Here is an 18,826-nt window from a genome sequence, read left to right on the forward strand (position 1 = left end):
CAGCGCCACTTCTGGCTTGTCTGCTTATGTGGTGCTGAGGTATTGAACCCAGGGCCTCATGCATGCAAAGCAAGCGCTCTACCACTGAGCCACCTTCCCAGCCTAGTTCAGTACATTTTTTGACCTTGGTTGTATTGACAACCACATGTCAGGTGGTCAGTACCTTCCCTAGCCTTTGCCAACTGGATACCAGTAACATCCCCTTTCCCCAGTTGTACCATCTAAAAGTGTTTGTAGGCATCGCCCAGTGTCACCTAGGGGTTGGGGTCCAGCCACACAAAGGGAAAGGGGGGGGGGGGAGAGTGCTCTAGGACAGTAGTATTAGAACTCCCCCAACCCTGTGCTCCTTCCGCTTGTGCAGGACAGTCCTGACGCCTGTCTGCCTTCTCGCTCAGGCTGGTGCATCAGACAGAGGAGCTACTGGCTCTCACACTGTTTCTGAACTTGGTGCAGGAGAGAAAAACAAAAACGTGGCTTTCTAAGTACAGTTTTATTACATGGGGAGAAACAGTTATCTCCAGGTTCCAAACAGAGCTGTATTGAAGTAGCGAAATAGAACTCAAAGACCAAAGAAATCATTTTGGATGATGCATATTTTGTTTCCACCTTGTCAGGAGTTGCAATGACTACACACGTTGAAGTCTTAGTAACAGTGATTCTGTGTTACATTGCCTTAAGAAGTTTTTCCTTCATCCCTAAAGAGCATTTGAGGTGTTGGTTTTGTTTGTTAGTTTTGGTGGTAGGGTTTGAACTCAGGTCACCCTACCACTCCAGGGGAAGAAAGATGGCTTGATGGTAAAGTACAGTATCTTGGATAGAGGATGGTTTGGGTGGGATGATAGGATGTCTGAAGCTATCCTAGGATGTTGGAATCATTTGGATTCTACAGCTGGAGTGAAAGGATCACAAATAGCTGAAAACCCAGCTTAACCACCACTGGGGGCTCGTCTCTCTACTCTACCTCCCTCAAGTCAGAGGGGAGCAGATCCAAATGCCTCAGAATCACATATGCTGGGTAACTATGAGCAAGTCGTATCCACTATGATCCTAAATTCTAAAGTGAAAAATCCAGTCTGCTTTAAAGATTATGTAGACTAGCTGGGCACGGGTGGCTCGTGCCTGTAATCCTAGCTACTCAGGAGACTGAGATCTGAGGATTACAGCTCAAAGATAGCCAGGGCAGGAAAGTCTGTGAGACTCTTATTTCCAATAAACCATTAGAAAACTGGAAGTGGCGCTGTGGCTCAAGCGGTAGAGTGCTTGCCTTGAGCTGAGCAGCACAGGGGCAGCGCCCAAGCCCAGAGTTCAAGCCCCACGACTGACAAAAAAAAAAGATTATGTAGATTATCATTCCACCTATAAGATCTGCCCTTCAGTAAGAGATTTTATTGTCATTTTTGTGCCAGGATTGGGGCTTGAACTCAGGGCCTGAGCACAGTCCCTCTCTTCCACTTGAGCCACTTCTGACTTTTTGCTGGTTAATTGGAGATAATGGTCTCTCAGATATCTCTCCAAGCTGACTTCATATCACTATTCTCAGATCTCAGTCTCCTGAGAATCTAAGATTACAGGCATAAGCCACCAGTGCCAGGCTTAATGTAGTACAATGCAAAATGCCAGTTGTGTGTTCCCTTTTGGGTGGATTTAGCCTACAAACTTGCCATGCCTCACACTCAGGGCACTAGTTTGCTGACTTAGCGATATAATCTGCATTAAGGTTAGCTATTCCAGTATGCTAGAATCCCACCTAATTCTCCTCATCCTTTACCAAGCTCTGTTGGCTCCTTCTGGAATCAGGCTGTGTTTCCTTTGCTGCTGAATTACTTGTAGCCTTCCGACCCTATTTTCTTGTCCTCCCCTGCCTTGCTGAAGAGGCCTGGTGTAAGGCAGTGTTTCTCTAAGTAACTAGTTTCTCAGTGTGGACTCTGGGGAGGGAGGCAGGATGGTGTTAAGCCCTAAAAGGGGCTCTGTGGTCAAAAGTGAGTCTGAGAAATTCTGGATTAAACAGTCCACAAAAGAATTACTACAGGGTTTCTTAGAGCCCTTAGTAGGCAGCAGGAGTTGCAGTCTCCAACAGGGGCAGGTAATGTGCAGCATTCTTAGGCCTCTTTGAGTACAGATGTCTTTGCTAAACATCACCTTGCTATGACACTATCTGAGAATGTAAAGTGGAAGGAGCTTCATTCCAAGGACTGAGAATTAAGGGGAGGTGTTTAGGAAGCAGTCATCCTGGGGTTATATACCCAGCCTGTTCCTGGCTAATGATATAGATTTGTCCCCATGGTGATGAGTTAGAAGGGACTGTCCTGTTTTCAAAATGCTCATACTTACCCTGTGAAATCACTAGCCTTAGGAACTATCTTTTTGGGCTAGGAATATGGCTTAGTGGTAGAATGCTTCCCAAGCATGCATGAAGCCCTTGGTTCTATTCCTCAGTACCACATACACAGAAAAAAAAAAGGGTGTGTGTGTGTTTCTGTGACTTAAGTGGTACAGTGCTAGCCTTGAGCAAAAAGAAGCTCAAGGACAGTGACCAGGTCCTGAGTTCAAGCCCCAGGACTGGCACAAAAGAAAAAAGGAACCATCTTTTTGTGACTCTGTGTGTGTGTGTGTGTGTGTGTGTGTGTGTGTGTGTGTGTGTGTGTGTAGTTGTGTGCATGTGTGTGTGCATGCATGCATTCACATGTGCATGGAAGGACTGAAGTTTGAACTCAGGACCTTGTGCTTGCTAGCCAGGTGTCCTACCAGTTGAGCCATGCTACCAGCCCTGTAAGGCTTTTTGAACCATACTAAATAAATAACACTTTTTTTTTGGTCAGTCATGGGGCTTGAACTCTGGGCTTGAGCACTGTCCCTGCGCTCTTCAGCTCAAGGAGAGCACTCTACCGCTTGAGCTACAGCACCACTTCCGGTTTTCTAGTGGTTTATTGGAGATAAGAGTCTCACAGACTTTGCTGCACAGGCTGGCTTTGAACCGTGATCCTCAGATCTCAGCCTCCTGAGTAGCTAGGATTACAGGCATGAGCCACTGGCACCGGCTAAATATCACTTCTTTTACCTCCTTGTATCTATATGTAAAATTATGAATAGGTTCAGTTGGCTCAGTATGAGGGAATAGAGGGCATTCTAGCTTATTATAGAAGTTGAAAAGATAATAAGCTTGTATTTTGTATATATACATTCATATATATATATATGGTTTAGAAATTAAGGAAGCATTTGTTATAAGTAATAAAACTGATAAAGGTGATGAGTGTACACCTGTGAACCATTGATGTATGTATTTCAAATGGGTGTGTTATATGGTAGATGAAGTATATCTTGAAGAAACTATTTAAAAAATAAATGGGTAGTGGTCTGGCTGCTGTCTCTGAAATATACTTGTGAAGTAAGTTTGTTTTTAAAGACATTTCAAATTGTACCTATAGTTTTAGTCTTATGGGTTTCCTTCTGTGAGGAGAAAGCAGGTCAGATACAAATTGACCTTTTTTTTTTTTTTTTTGCCAGTCCTGGGGCTTGAACTCAGGGCCTGTCCACTGTCCCTAGCTTCTTTTGCTCAAGGCTAGCATCCTACCACTTGAGCCACAGCACCAGTTCCTGCTTTTTCTGTTTATGTGATACTGAGAACCCAGGGCTTCATCATGCTAGGCAAGCACTCTACCACTAAGCCGCATTCCTAGCCCAAATGACCTCTTCTTCATAGAAGATTTCTAGTAATAGATGTGGAGCAATGACAGTAATAGAAAAATCACCATTCCCGTGTGATCTGGGTGATGATCACGGCAGGTGATCCAGGAAGCTCAAATGAATGGATAAAAATTTCAGAAAAAGCCGGGTGCTGGCAGCTCATGCCTGTAACCCTAACTATTCAGGAGGCTGAGATCTCAGGATCATGGTTCAAAGCCAGCCCGGGTAAGAAAGTCCATGAGATTCTTTATCTCCAATAAACCATTAGAAAACCAGAAGTGGTACTGGGGCTCAAGTGGTAGAGCACTAGCCTTGAGCTGAAGTGCTGAGGGACAGCGCCCAGGCCCAGAGTTCAAGCCCCACAACCGACAAAAAAAAAGTTCGAAAAAAAATTTTTTTTCAGAAAAAAACAGGATATTCACATCACCTTAAGGCATGATTCCCACCTCAAATACTTATTAGTTATAACAGGAAGCACAGTACTTTTTAATGGGAAGACCCAGCAGAACCTGCTGCTAGCAGATGGTCAAATGGTCAAGGTGAGTGTGGATGAGACAGGTAGACATCGAGTACCTGGATGTGGTGAGCCGAGGGAGCTGCCTCAGCTCAGCGGGCTTCTACCCCCAATCCCAAAGCCTCGTCTAAAAGGCCTCGTACCGACGAAAAAGCACCAGCCAGACCCAAGCCACGAGTGTTCTATAAAACAACCAGGATGTTTCACAAGTGTCAAGTCACAAAAAACAAGGAGAGATAGAGGATCTGTCACACTGGAGGGAGACAAAGGAGACATGATCCTGTGTGTGGTCCCAGAATAGAAAGGGACATTAGGGAAACTAGGTATATCTGGATAAAGCCAACAGCTTTCTGTAGTGCTAATAGCTATATTCTGTCATACATGGTAAAGAATCATTGTAAATTTGTTCTACACACTCTTTGCCATTGGTGTAAGTTAAAATGATTTCTTAGAGAAATGAATCCATTGAAATATGAAAAGATATTTTTATTTAACTGGTGTCCTTAGGTTATGTGGTGGTATGCATGTGAATTTCCCACAGAACTTTTTTGTAATTTTTTTTTGGTCCGGTCGTGGGGCCTGAACTCTGGGCCTGGGCGCTGTCCCTCAGCTCTTCAGCTCAAGGCTAGCGCTTTACCACTTGAGCCACAGCACCACTTCCGGCTTTTTTCTTTTTGCTTATGTGGTGCTGAGGAATCGAACCCAGGGCCTCGAGCATGCAAGGCAAGCGCTCTACCACTGAGTCACCTTCCCAGCTCAGAGCTATTTTTTTTTAATTTTTAACTTTTTTTTTTTTTTTTTTTGCCAGTACTAGGGTTTGAACTCAGGGCTTTGCACTCTTGCTCTGCTTTTTAATTAATGACTGGTACTATACCTCCTGATCCATGCCTCTACTTCCAGCTTTTTGTGGTTTATTCGAGATCAGATTCTCAAGGCTTTGTCTGCCCAGGCTGTCTTCAAACCTTTGATTCTTAGAGCTCAGCCTGCTGAGTGCTAGCATTAAAGATGTGAGCCATCCGTGCCTGGCTTCATTTTAATTTTGTGATGGAATATTTCCTTAGCATAGTAATACTCTTCTTGCTCTTGTCTGTTGAATCTAATCTAATCCATTCTTGACTTGGATTTTCATGACCGGACTCAATTTTTTAAGCCCATTTATAAAGTAGTGTTAAAAAAAATCAGAGGAATCAGAGCTTGATTCTACCCAATGTGGCTTTGAGGTCTTGTGTCTATGAATTTTACAAGTGTGTGTGGTTTTGCCTCCATCTGTAGGCTGTCTACTTTCTGTTCTTAACAGGTTCTAGGATGCCTTTCTTTTTCTGTGATAATTACTGCTTCTATTTTTCTATTTTTTGTTTGTTTTTTTGGGTCCGGTCATGGGGCCTGAAGTCTGGGCCTGGGTGCTGTTCCTCAGCTCTTCAGCTCAAGGCTAGCGCTCTACCACTTGAGCCACAGCACCACTTCCGGCTGTTTTCTTTTTGCTTATGTGGTGCTGAGGAATCGAACCCAGGGCCTCAGGCATGCAAGGCAAGAGCTCTACCACTGAGCCACCTTCCCAGCCCCTATTTTTCTATTTTTTTAAAACAGAAATCATCTATTTTGAAGTGTTTCTGCCTGTTCCGAATCCATCTGGCCCTGACTCATTGGTCACATAGTCGAGTCTAGTGACCTGTGTCCCATGTGTGACTGACTGTAGGGGAGAGAGAGCCTCATGTATGGTTAGGGTTAAAGGCTCTGATGCCTGCACTAAAATTTTTCTGCTTTCTGTTATGGCAATTCCCTTATCTTCTTTGCCTCAGATTCCTCCTACATAAAACAAGACTATCCAGCCGGGCGCTGGTGGCTCACGCCTGTAATCCTAGCTACTCAGGAGGCTGAGATGTGAGGATGGAGTTTCAAAGCCAGCCCAGGCAGGAAAGTCCCATGAGACTCTTATCTCCAATTAACTACCAGAAAACAGAAGTGGCGCTGTGGCTCGAGTGGTAGAGCGCTCGCCTTAAGCTGAAGAGCTCAGGGACAGCGCCCAGGCCCAGAGTTCAAGCCCCACACCTGACCAAAAAGAAAACAAGACTAATCATAATGCCTGTATCATAAACTGGTACACATGAAGAGATTAGAGTGCTCAGTATTGGAATGCCAGCATTACCATTGCCCACAATACCCAACGTGATTTCATGCTGCCTGTAATACTGGGACACCTTGCCAACTAGCCTTGTTCAGTGCACTAACCAGGCAAAGCCAGAACACGACTGATGTTTCCTTCCCCAAGAGGCTTCCGGCTCCCTCTTGTGACAGTTATGAAGAGGAACAACTATTAGTTACAGAATTATTTGTCTTGCAATGAGAAATAACCTTGGAGAAAAACTATTTTATCACTCTATGTATTCACCCTACTCTATGCCTATATTAGAATGTGTTTACAACAAACACAGATGTGTTAGAGAAATACTTGTAATCTTCCCTTCAGAGCCCATATCCACAGAAGGGGCTGAGGCACAGCTAGTCTGGGAAAATGTAGAGTTTGCACTTGAGTAGTCTCCAAAGAATCTCAAGTTACCCAGACAACAGTCAGCAAACACCTTGCCCTATTGAGTATGCTGTTTGGATGGATCTTAGGAACTTCTTTTGATATCATTGTGCTGAGAGGACTTTAGAGAACCAAGAGAGTATTGATGGCTTATGTCATTTCAGGGAATTGTGGTCCAAAGTACCAGGATCATATGGATCAATCCATAATGTCAGCCTCTTCTGGAGTCTAGCTGGGCATGGTGTTGGGCGCATTTGCTTCACTTCTCTACTGGGAGTTTAGAGGGTCACTCCGTGTGCTTGGTGTTGGACTCTGTGTGTGTGCACGCGCGTGCATGTGTGGTTTGTTTGAGAAAATCAGTGTCCTCATAGACGCTTTCCTATGTTTTGAAGATTGACTCAGTTAATACCATGATTTGAGATCATTTTACTGTCATTGACAGCTAGAACACTTTAGCCCTGTTAATCACTTTTTCAAGAATTGCAAGCAGTTGTTACCTCTAGGAACTTCAGTTTACTAGATATACTAGTTGCTGATTTTGCAACTAGTATATATTTCCATACTCCAAATGAGTATAACTGTTTAAACTGAATTATATCAGATTCCAAAACTCTTGGGTTTTTTTTTAAAATAAGCTTCCACGACATAGCCCAGTTTGGCCTTCAACTTTCAATCTTCCTACCTTGGCCTCCTGAGTGCTAGGGTTATAGACCTGTGCCCACCATGCCCAGAAGCATTTCTGTTCTCTTATTTACTATAGCATAGGCCTGTGATCTAACTTGAGGTGTGATCTGAGTCATTTTCCTGCTTCAAAATCATTTTATTGCTGGGCAAAAAAAATGATTTAAAAAAATTCAACTTTCAGCTGGGTGCTGCTGGCTCACGCCTATAATCCTAGCTACTCAGGAGGCTGAGATCTGAGGATCACGGTTCAAAGCCAGCCCGGGGGAAGGAAAGTCTGTGAGATTCTTATCTCCACTAAGTGGCACTGAGGCTCAGGTGATAGAGCGTTAGCCTAGAGCTGAAGAACTGAGGGACAGCACCCAGGCCCAGAGTTCAAGTCCACAATGACAAAATTAAGTTAAAAAAAAATCAACTTTCTAAAATAATGATTCCTACTCTCTACAGTGTCTTCCAACATTTAAGACTTAGTACTGCAAGGAAATTGTCTCTCCTACTGTATGTAGTTTGTCATCTTTGTTAAAAATGGAAAGTTTCTATCCCAACAACAATTCTTAGACTGCTGGGCCACGTTATCAATGATAACATCTTCAGTTAATCAACAAAAAGTTATGCTGGGGGAATGGCTTAAGTGGTAGAGCACCAGTTATGAACAAGAAAGCTGGGCAAGAGCCTGAGGGCCGGAGTTCAAGCTCTGGCACTAGCAAAAATGAAAATGGGACTGATGTGAGTAGGGTCTCCAAGATAGTAATTGAGCTGAGACTTACTGCCTGGATTGTGAGAAGTAACAACAGCCTTGCTCTTTCTACTACACCTGTCAGCTCTGAGTTTTACCTGCTAATTCCTACAGACTGAATAATTCCTAGTTCTGTCAGGGTGAACCTCTTGAACCTCTTTCAGCCTGACTTAAGAGAATAGCTTTTGTCAGTGAGTGCTCAAAAACCCAAGCTTGGCATTCCTGAACCAGTTAGTGGCCAATTTGTTTACTTAGTAACCTCTTTGTTTAGATATGATTCACATACAATGAAACTGACCCTCTAAAGTGTACAATCCAGTGGGTTTCGGTATATCTTCAGGATAGGGCGGCATTCACCAGGGTTACTTTGGAACACAGTTACTTCATCACTACTAAGAAAGCCTGTGTCCGTCCATGAGGCAGCTCCAGCAAAATGCTGTATGGACAGCAGGAATTTGTCTTTCATGAGGCTTGAGGTGGGGAAGTCCAGATTTAATGTCCAGTGAGGTTCCACTTCATGGTTCATAGATGGCTGCTTCTTGCAGGATGGAAGTGACGGGGTTCTATGGTCTCTTGTAAAGCTAGTAACCCACTTCCACCTAATCATCTCTCCAAGCCCCTGCCGTCTAATGCCATCATCGTAGGAATTAGGGCTTCTCATGAAATCAATCTCCACCCTCCTTCCCCTCACCCTGCCCAGCCACTATTAATCTGCTTTATGTCTCTGTGGGTCCTCCTTTTCTGGACATTTCCTGTATTCGGTCAGTCTCAATAAGCTCAAGGTTCACCCATACTATCACATGTCTGTATGTCATTGTTTTTTCACTGCTGAATACTATTCCCTTGTATGAATAGCCCACTATTTGTCCATCCATTCATCAGTCAGTTGACACCGGAGTTTCCACTCTGCTGGTGTGGACGGTGCTGTTCTGCATGTTGACAGATGGCGTCTCATGTCTTTCTACTTTGCCGGTTTGCTCTCAGCTCCTCCTTGGTAGTTCAGTAAGCCTTCCATTTGGTCAGAGGATTTCTGGGCACACAAGTTGCGACCATAGCGGGTGTGTTGGGAGTGTGCATTGCAGTCAGTGTTCCTACGCCTGTGCTTTTCTCACAGACTTGCCCTTCATGTGGAATCACATTTGCTCCCAAAACTGAAGCTGGTGCAGAAGGAGGAGCTGTACAAAATGGCTGTCAAGACGAGCCCAAGGCCAGCACCAAGGTAACAAGCTCATGGCTGTTGTTCCTGTCAGTTCCTCTCCTGGCGCATCCACCTAAGGTGACATTCCTGTCTCGTCAACTTCTTAGTTCTGAGTGTAACTCAGAACTGCCTTCTAGTCTGGGTGTTGAATAGACCAGTGAAGGGCATGAGGGAGGGGCTGGGCAGAGCATGGGGTACAGCATGCCGAAGGCACTGTGGGGGTGGAAGTGTGGACAGAAGGGGGAGTCGGTGCTGACCCTGGTGCAGTAGCATGATTACATGCTAAACTAGCCATTGGCTTTGACACCTCTGGGTGGGAGTGGGGAGTGGATTTGTGGGCTGGAAGCTGGGTTCAACTTAAGGTAGAGTACAGAAGTGTAGAGAGAACAGAGGTCTCCTCCAGTGACCCCTGAAAGAGACACAGAGGCAGGTTTAGCAGCAGGGAGGCTCCCTGGGAAATGGGGCTTGGAGATCCGGCAGGGCTGGAGTGGAAAACAGGGTAAAAGCCTGAGAGCTTCAGGAAAGCCTCTGCGGCTGCCTCTCAGGAAGGCCCTGGGCTCTCTGTCATTCACTCCCCACCCCAGCATCCGCCAGAGAACTTGTGCGTGCAGGTCAGCCTCGCCTCTCAAAACATAAGCCCCAACTAGCCATCCGCCTGCTCCCCAGTGTCACATCAGCAGCCTGGGCTTCCTCTCCTTGAACCCCTTCTTGTGCCTCCCCAGAGGTCCCACGGACCTTCTTCCAAACCCCAGAGCCCCAGTTCTGTGGTAAGCAAACTTCTGGATCTCAGCCCTATCACTGGCTCTTTCCACAGCCTGCCTCTCCTGACTCTGCTGGCTGCCTGACCAGTAAGGAAGGCTTTTCCCTAAGGTGAATTCACCAAGAAACAGGTCGATAGAGATGTTCACAGATTTCTGGGGAGAGGGAACCTGCACAAGCGAAGGGCCAGGGCTGCAGCGTGGCAGAGGGGCACGTGGGCTCAGGCTGGGCTCAGCTCCCTGCTTCACTCCCCACGCTGGCCTCCTCTCTGTCTTGAGGCAGGTCTCAGGAGGGCCCAGCTCCAAAACCCAGAATGGACTTCTGAGCCCCCCTCAAGAGGAGAAGCTTACCAACAGTCAAACCTCCTTGTGCGAGATCCTTCAGGAAAAGGGGCGGTGGGCAGGTGTGAGCTTGGACCAGTCAGCCCTCCTCCCACTGAGGTTCAAGAACATCCGTGAGAAAACCGATGCCCATTTTGTGGATGTCATCAAAGAAGACAGGTAAGGCCCGGCCATCAAGGGTGGAGGTCTGAAGAAGCTTCTCCCTCTTCCTGAACTGCCTTATCCACACATCTGCCCTCATCTCTGATACGCTACTTCATAGTTCTGCCGGAACTGTGTCCCCAGCTCAGTTTAGTGGAGGTACAGGCGCACACCATTAGATTTTTAATGTCTTCTTAGTCTTACAACTGCATTCCTTCCCTTCAAGTGAAGATATCTTGCAGTAGAGGTCATCTCTCTCTTCTCATTCCTTACGTTGTAGTTGTTGCATGGATTACATTATTAAACCGTCAACTTGTAACCCCAACCTCTGAGTGATCTTGAGTTGATCTCTGTTGGTTGCTTTTCTTCTGTTGAATATAATCGTGTTTTCCAAATTCTCTGTATGACTACTAACTTTGGATTGTGTCACAGACATTGCGCATGGCGTTTGCAAGGTCTAAATCTTGTTGATGTTCTTCTGAAGAGTATCCATTTTTGTTTCAGCAGGCGAGCATGGTCACGCTGTTCTTTTAGATTTAACTGGGTTGCTTGGAGTCAGCCATGCATGTGCATATATCACGGAGCAGCCTGAGTTTGAGCAGAGTTGAATCTGGAGCCCAGGGTTCTTTCACTTCTGGAACCTATAACCTCATTCTCCCTGTGGTCACCCCAAGCTATATTTTCTAGCTTCTTAAGCCAGTTTGACTGTGGTTTCCCCTCCCCTCCCACTCCTACCTCTTCTCTCCTTCTCTTTCTTTCATTTCTCTTCTCGTCTGTCTATTTCTCCTCTCTCTTTTCCTTAACTTTTCTTCCCCTTTCCTCTTTCCTTCTCCCTTTCCCCTTCCATTCCTGTTCCCCTTCCCTTCTCCTTCCATTCTTCTCCTCACTTCTTCCTTTCCTCTCTTTCCCCAGAATCTTAGTTATGTAGAACAGGCTGGCCTAGAACTTGTGTTCCTCCTGCCTCAGCCTCCCAGGTACTCAATCACAGGTGCACCTCATACCCACATCCAAGACTAGGGCTCTCCTATCTGAGTGCTAGCCACCCTTCCCTCAAATGTGCTGACTGATGTCTACCTTCAGTCCACAGACAACAAAAATGAACATGGAAACCTACCTGATACTGCTCCCTTCTCCCCAGGGTGCAGCCTCCTCTCTGTTCTCTGCTCACCCTGGTCTCTGTTCTGGCAGGTGTAAGGGGGGTTGTTTGTTTGTTTGCTAGTTTACAGTTGTTGTGTGGTCTGTGAGATGATTGGTCCAAAATAAGCTATCTTCCCCATTCCCAAAAGCAGAACCTCCATGCGTGAACTCTGAATCCCCACAGCTGCTCTGTGGTTTCCCCTCTGTCTGTATTTCCTGAGTGGAAGAGAAGGGAGAGAGCCAGCATCAGGGGACAGAACTTTCCCTCCTATGACCCTGAGAAGGCTGTAAGTGAGAGTCCACCCTGCAGCAAGAAAAGGAGCATACCGACAGACTCCTACTGTGTGTCAGGTGCAGGCTAGACTCCTGACATTTTATCTGACTTCATGCTAACAGTCACTGTGTGCCATAACTATATTTGACTTCTGAAATCACATCAGCATTCCTTTAATTTTCTAGTCATTTTCTGTAACATAAAAGGGTCTTACTGTTTGTTGGCAATTCATAAAAGAATGAGTCACATAAAGCAGATTTGATTTCTCTATTAAAATGGTTGAACTTTATCATTTTTCAGTTTTCACACACACTCTGTGTATGTGACAACAGCACTACAATTACGCTAACTCTAAACACCATTTGCAGTAGCAACCTGTTAGCTTGTACAGTCGTAATTACTGTCAGCACAGGACAGCCCATTCCGAACTGTTTTCTCTTGAAGTCTCCAAGTCAGTATAAGTATCCTTAGTGCAGACATCTGCCCATTCTTCAGAAAAGGATCTTTTCACTGTCTTCTAATTCTTTCAGAGAGGAGTATGTGCTCAATCGCACGGTCTAGTGGTATGATTGAGGTGGTCATCTGCAATAGAGGTAAAGCAGCACATGTGGTTGATATCTAGACTTTCCAGAGAAAGGGATCTACAAGGTATGGTGAATCTGGTCACATACTAGCTTCCACAGGCAGCTTTTTTTTGCTCTGTGAGTGACATTTACGTTGCTGATTGTGATCTTCTGATAAGTTCATCAGCTATATTTCTTGTATCTTCTAGCCTGATGAAAGATTATTTCTTCAAGCCACCTATCAATCAGTTCAGCCTGAACTTCCTGGATCAGGAGCTGGAACGATCCTACAGGACCAGCTACCAGGAAGAGGTGAGTTTTCCCTGTGTCTGCTTATCAGAAATCTACCAGACACTTGAGCCAGCCACTGTTTGTTTTCTGCTTCAGCAAGTAACCAGAAAATGAAGGCTTGTTTGGGTTTCTCATCATCAGTAAGCATCAAGTTGCAACTATGGGTAAATTTATCTCTGCAAAGGGAAAAAAAAATCCAATGCATTCTGCAGTCCTTTATCTTAAAGTCGACCTTGGTTGTCATCAGACCTTTTCCTCCGCAGCTGGTGTCTCTGGCCCTGTGGAGGTCTCCAGTTCTTAAGCTGCTCTCCTCTCCAAATCGTGTTCTTGTTGGTTTGTGGTTTTGTTTTGTTTTGTTTTCATGCAGAAAAAGAGTTTATTGGGGGGGAGCAAACTGCAGGTCCACACAAGATGGAGGCACACAGAGACAGAGGGGTGGGAGAAAGAAAAGAAGAGAAGAGAGTGCTGTTTTGTCCCCTTGCAATGGGCCCAAGAGCTCAGCAGGCCTTGACCTTGTTCCACAACACGCTCCAGCCAACGGTGCCTGACTGTGGTCCTCTGCCTCCTAGTCACTCCTCATTTTCCCCATGGAGCCCTCACTGGCCCCAGCTGCATTTTACTTCCCCTGTGTCCCTTTTCTCCTTTGTGTGTACCCCACGTTGGAGTCCTATACGATTTTTAGATCTTGTCTCTTCCTTCTCCGTGCTCATCCAGCATCCAGCACGGCTCCCATACCCAATGAGCTCAGCTAGGTCCTTGGGAGGAGTAAGGACAAGAATGTGGAGCCTGGTTGATGTTCGAAGCCGGAGATGCCAATGTTCTTTCTCCAAGCTCAAACTTAGCTAGAGCATTCCAGAGGCAAAAGTACATACCTACACAAATCAAGGACCCAAAGCACTTCCAACTAAATTCCATTTTCCCATTCTGCTGGACTTTGCGTCTGTTATGTTGAGACATTGTGAACAAGACAGAGCCAGTCTGAGCCTCCAGGCAGGGGAGGGACCAGCTTCTCTATTAACTCCCCAGGGACAGTGAACAAGACTTAGCATGAGCTAATCAGTCCTTCAGTGGACTCTTGAATAGGCCATTTGGTGGCCAGTGAGGCAAAACATGATTTCACCTAACCTTCACAACCCGTTAAGGAAGCCAATGATTACTATCCTTATTTTGCCAAAGATAAAGCCAAGGCTAAGAGAAGTAAAATAGGTGACCCACCCATAAGTATAGTTGGATGCCAGTCTATCTGAGTTCAAGGCCACTATCTCAACCAGCCCCACCCCCTTGCTACACTGCAGAGCCTCCCGCGTAGAAGTGCTTGTCACCACCCCCCAGTCACCAAACACTTTCTGAGCCTCTGGGCTGCCTGGATGGTTCTGTGTGCTGAGACAGGGAAAAGAAGGGTACACTGACAGGGCAGCAGAGATGATAATACAGAGCCACAGGTCCCATAGTGCCCTGGGAGCAGACAGCAAGGCATCAGCCCCAGACGGAGGGCCCAGAAGTGGTAACTCCTCAGCCCACTTTAGTAAGAGGACTAGCAACTAACCAGTGAAGGAAGAGGGACATTCCAGAGGGAGGAACGAGCCCCTGCAGCCCTTAGAGACACAAGAGAGACTGGTGTGTCCAGCAAGTCAGGTTGCCTCTGAGGGGCAGTGGTGAATGCATGGCAGGAGGTGGACGCTTGCGCTGCCCATGTGCCAAAGACCAGAGCCAGTGATTGGAGTGAGAGATGGCTCTATCCCGTTGTATCTATGAAGATCGTGTGGGGAGTAGATAGACAGATGGGGAGCTGTTGCTGAGTACAGGGCAGTCCACATCCTCAGCATGGTGTTTTTCATGCAAGCTTTTCCATCCATAAAGTACAGGCACAAGTGTTATCCCTGTTTCCAAAAGGAGACCAAGGCAAGGGGAGGTACAAGACATTACAGAAAATAATCCAGGCTGTGAGCTTGGGCCGGTCCAGCTTTGGGATCAGGGCTGACCAGTAGCCTCAACCCCATATCTGAGCTCCCCCCTTCTCCTAGCTCACCCAGCTCTTGGGGGTCTTGCTGGGGCTGGGACACCAGAGCCAGTGTGTCCTGAAGGGAACATGCACCAGATGCAAGACCTGTTACAGGCCTTGCCCTTCCCGTGCACCTCTAGCCTCACCCAAACTGAGCCCTGCTTGGGGCAGGCAGAAAGTTGGAAGGCATCTTCAGTGATTTACTGCTGTCTTCCTTCTCACCAGAACCCATGTCCCAGGAGGACCCCAGGAAGGAGTTAGGAGTCAGTTTATCTGACTCCTTGTTTGCTGTGTGACCTGGGGGGATCCTTGGCCTCCTTGTGCACATGTTGAGTGAGATCAGGAGCATTTCCTCCTGTACCTGTTGAGAGCACCGGGATCATGACCCTGTACGGCCCACGCAAAGACTAGAATTAGTTGTCTCTGATCTGTTAGTGCCGTGGCTATTTCCTCCTGGCTTAATTCCCTACCAGCCCTAACATGCCTTTTTATTACATTTGACACGCCCTCCTGCAAGTCCTATTGCTGTCTCTCCCACCATCAGACTACGAGCTCCCCACAGGTATCATTTCATGTACACCAGCACACACTTGGCGAGGCAGGCAGGCTCCTGCATGGAGATTTGATTTCTGACAGCCATGGGCTCCCATTCCACCTCTCTGGGAGCTTTCCTCTGTGGCTGCTCACATCCTCACCTGTCTAATCCTGGAGCCGGTATTTACATCCCTTGAATCTGGGAGCCCATCCTTCTGTGGAGACTTCTGTATTTGCTGCCATTTTCCTTTTACAGATGTGGACTCACTGACTGCTAGGCAGTAACTCATCATTCAAGATCAGTATTCGGTATCTCTGTGAGACAGAGTGGACTGGTTGATAATCAGCTGCTGTATGACCCTGGGAAAGCTGCTTAACTCTCTTTGCCTTAGCTTCCTCTTTGTTAAATCAACCAACAGCAAGGAGATGGTGTGTCTCCAACACCTGCCAGCCTGTGTCTCGTCTAGAGTAGGCAAGCACTCAGTAATTGTTGCTATTTTCCCTGTAAACTGTGGTCCCTGGTCACATCAGTTCATCCCAGTCTCCTGCTCCAAACAGGTCATAAAGAATTCTCCTGTGAAGACATTCGCCAGTGCCACCTTCAGCTCCCTCCTGGATGTGTTTCTGTCCACAACAGTGTTCCTGATTCTCTCCATCACCTGCTTCCTGAAGTATGGGGCCACTGCCACGCCTCCCCCACCAGCTGCCCTTGCTGTCTTTGGAGCAGACCTGCTGCTGGAGGTGCTGTCCCTGGTCGTATCCATCAGGTGAGTACCTGCCCCAGGGCTGCTCTGCAGTGCTTAGCCTTTAGCTCCCTCTTCTGGCTCCTGACTGCCACACAGTGGCCAGGAGTCGGGAGCCAGCTGTCCCTCTGAGCTTCTTTCCAGGTATTTGGTTTCATTTCTGCTCCACAGCACCCTTTTCACAGATGCTAGCCCTCATCATAGTCGGACTGCTTGCTAGAGAAGGTGGGTTCCCTCCACAGTCCCTCTGCCACCAGCACATCCCTGGATCCCCTAAATTAGAGGGTAAACGGGAGAAGCAAAAAGACAGGAAATGACGGAGGAAGGACACAGGGAGCAAACATCCCAGGAAGGCCCCCAGTACTTTCTCCTCTGCTTCCAACTGCTGGCCTGCCCCAACTCAGCAGCCCCTCACTCAGTCAAGACCTACCCTCTTCATCTGAGGTTCCCAGCCCATACACTCAGCTGCCTGCTCTTCATAAAAACAATTTTATCACATTAATATTGTCCTCCTGAACAACCTACCTCCTAGAAAACACAGCTGCAAAAAAACAGAAGAATGCTGTCTCTGGCTGAATGCCAGTGGCTCACGCCTGTAATCCCAACTACTCAGGAGGATGAGATCTGAGGATTGTAGTTGGAAGCCAGCCTGAGCAGAAAATTCATGAGACTCTTAGATTAACCAGTAAAAAGCCAGAAATGGAGTCATGGATCAACTGGTAGAGTGCCAGCCTTGAGTGAAAAAGCTGCAGGAGAGCACAAGGCCCTGTCAAGCCCCAGTATCAGCACACACACACATGATCTCTGTAATACTAAAGAGAAATGAAAGTCACTTAAGGGCTGGAAATGTGGCTCTACAATAGAACACCTGCCTAGCAAGCAAGAGGATCTGATCAATTGGAAAGGCATGAAAAGGAAAGGGAAATGGCAGAGAGGAGGGGAGGGGAGGGGAGGAGAGGGGAGAGAAAGAGAAAGGGAAAGGAAAAGAGAAAGAGAAGGAAAGGAAAGGGGATGCTTAAAATCTGCGTTGCTTTACGGGGTCCATGCCCTCTGGGAAACGACAAAGCTGTCTGCAGTCTTCCCTCAGGACCCCTGGAGCAAATGTGATAGCTGGAAGCACGGGGTGTACAGTTAGTGGCCAGGATCGTGATGGTGTGACTTTCTGAAATGCGGAGCCACCCTTTGTGACCCAGACTAAACAAAAGACAGCCTTCACTTGGTTTACAAAGGAGTCACAGTCCCTTTAATACTTCACTGTTGGCACACAGAATGCAACTGGGCCCTAGGCTGCAATGTTATCATCCAGCTGCCAGGGGTCATATAGCAGTTACATGAGATGTGAGGTGGAGCTTCTCTGTGTGGCACTTGCCTGAGCCTGGCAGGGCACCTCCATCCCTGGCTTCAGCCCACTGGATGCCAGTAGCTACCCTCCTCTATTGTGGACCTGCAGATCACCTCAGAGTGGCCCCGTTCAGGATCTGCCATGGAAGCAGGTCGGAGCAGGTGACAGTGGTGGCAGCCCTGTAGTAGACTCTACTTGGGGTCTGTTACATGCTCTCTTGGACCCACAAAGGCATGAGCTTGGCTCTTGACAAGCACATTTTGACCACAGTGCATCAGGTGACCTTGTAAGTCAGGTGTGAGGAGCCAGAGCGAGGGCTGTTCGTTGCCTGTTCACACTGTGAGGGATGCGGAGCCCGTGGCACCCACTCCCCGCTCCCAGGGCAGCGGCAGCACAGGACAGTGGTCCAGGCACCGTGGCCTCAGTTCCGGAAGGCTGACCCATGGCTCCCCTGCTGCCTTCCTCTCCCGAGCCAGAATGGTGTTCTTCCTGGAGGACGTCATGGCGTGCACGAAGCGGCTCCTGGAATGGATCGCGGGGTGGCTCCCTCGTCACTGCATCGGGGCCATCCTAGTGTCGCTGCCTGCGCTCGCCGTCTACTCCCACATCACCTCTGAGTTTGAGACAAACATCCATGTGAGTAGCATCTGGCTGTATTGTCTCCACACTCTCCGGGATCCCTAACCTCCGGCTCACTCTCTTTAATCAAGCCTGGTTACTCAGAATTTAAAGACAATTTAAAGACAGCTCCCTCGAGAGCTGCACTACATGGAGCATTGTCACTGCCCCGCCCGGCTGGGCAAGGCAGGTTCTCCAGTAGCATAGGGTTTTCCCAGCGGCATGGCCTCCTTTACATTTCAAATCAGCTGACAGTCCCTGACTCCTCATAGTTCAACGTCAAATTTTTACCTCATAGCGTACAAAAGCAAGCACAACACACAAAAAAACATTCTGGGATTTATTTATTTATTTATTTATGTTGCCAGTGCTGGAGCTTGAACTCTGTGCCTGGGCACTGACCCAGAGCTGCTTTTGCTCAAGGCGAGCGCTCTACCATTTGAGCCACACCACCACTTCCAGCTTTTTCGAGTAGTTTATTGGAGGTAAGAGTCTCAGGGAGTTTCCTGCCCAGGCCGGCTTTGAACACAATCCTCAGATCTGACTCCTGAGTAACTAGGATGACAGGCATGAGCCATTGGCGCCTGGCTACAAACAACCATTCTGATCCTCACTTTGTACAGCATCCAATAGCTTACCTCAGAGAGTCAGTGCTTGGTGAGATGACTGCCCAACTGTAATCTCACATAAGCTTTCTTGAGTGCAGTTAGGATGAGTTAGGCTAAGCTGTAAAGCTTA

The 18,826-nt window shown here is 47.2% G+C and overlaps 1 protein-coding gene across 2 annotated transcripts in view; it reads left to right on the forward strand.

The window, feature by feature from the left end:
* Adcy9 (adenylate cyclase 9) overlaps nt 1–18,826 on the forward strand; it is a 97,347-nt gene that overhangs the window by 64,221 nt on the left and 14,300 nt on the right. Inside the window, exons 4-8 of one of the 2 annotated variants that reach the window (XM_042698253.1) lie at nt 9,260–9,421; nt 10,385–10,602; nt 12,768–12,870; nt 15,944–16,152; nt 17,947–18,106. In XM_042698253.1, coding sequence (XP_042554187.1) covers nt 9,260–9,421; nt 10,385–10,602; nt 12,768–12,870; nt 15,944–16,152; nt 17,947–18,106 — 852 coding nt within the window. The remainder of the gene's footprint in view (nt 1–9,259; nt 9,422–10,384; nt 10,603–12,767; nt 12,871–15,943; nt 16,153–17,946; nt 18,107–18,826) is intronic. The other variant, XM_042698254.1, reaches the window with a different exon arrangement.

This window comes from Dipodomys spectabilis, unplaced genomic scaffold (assembly GCF_019054845.1).
Source record: "Dipodomys spectabilis isolate Male_0828 unplaced genomic scaffold, ASM1905484v1 ptg000231l, whole genome shotgun sequence".
NCBI lineage: Eukaryota > Metazoa > Chordata > Mammalia > Rodentia > Heteromyidae > Dipodomys > Dipodomys spectabilis.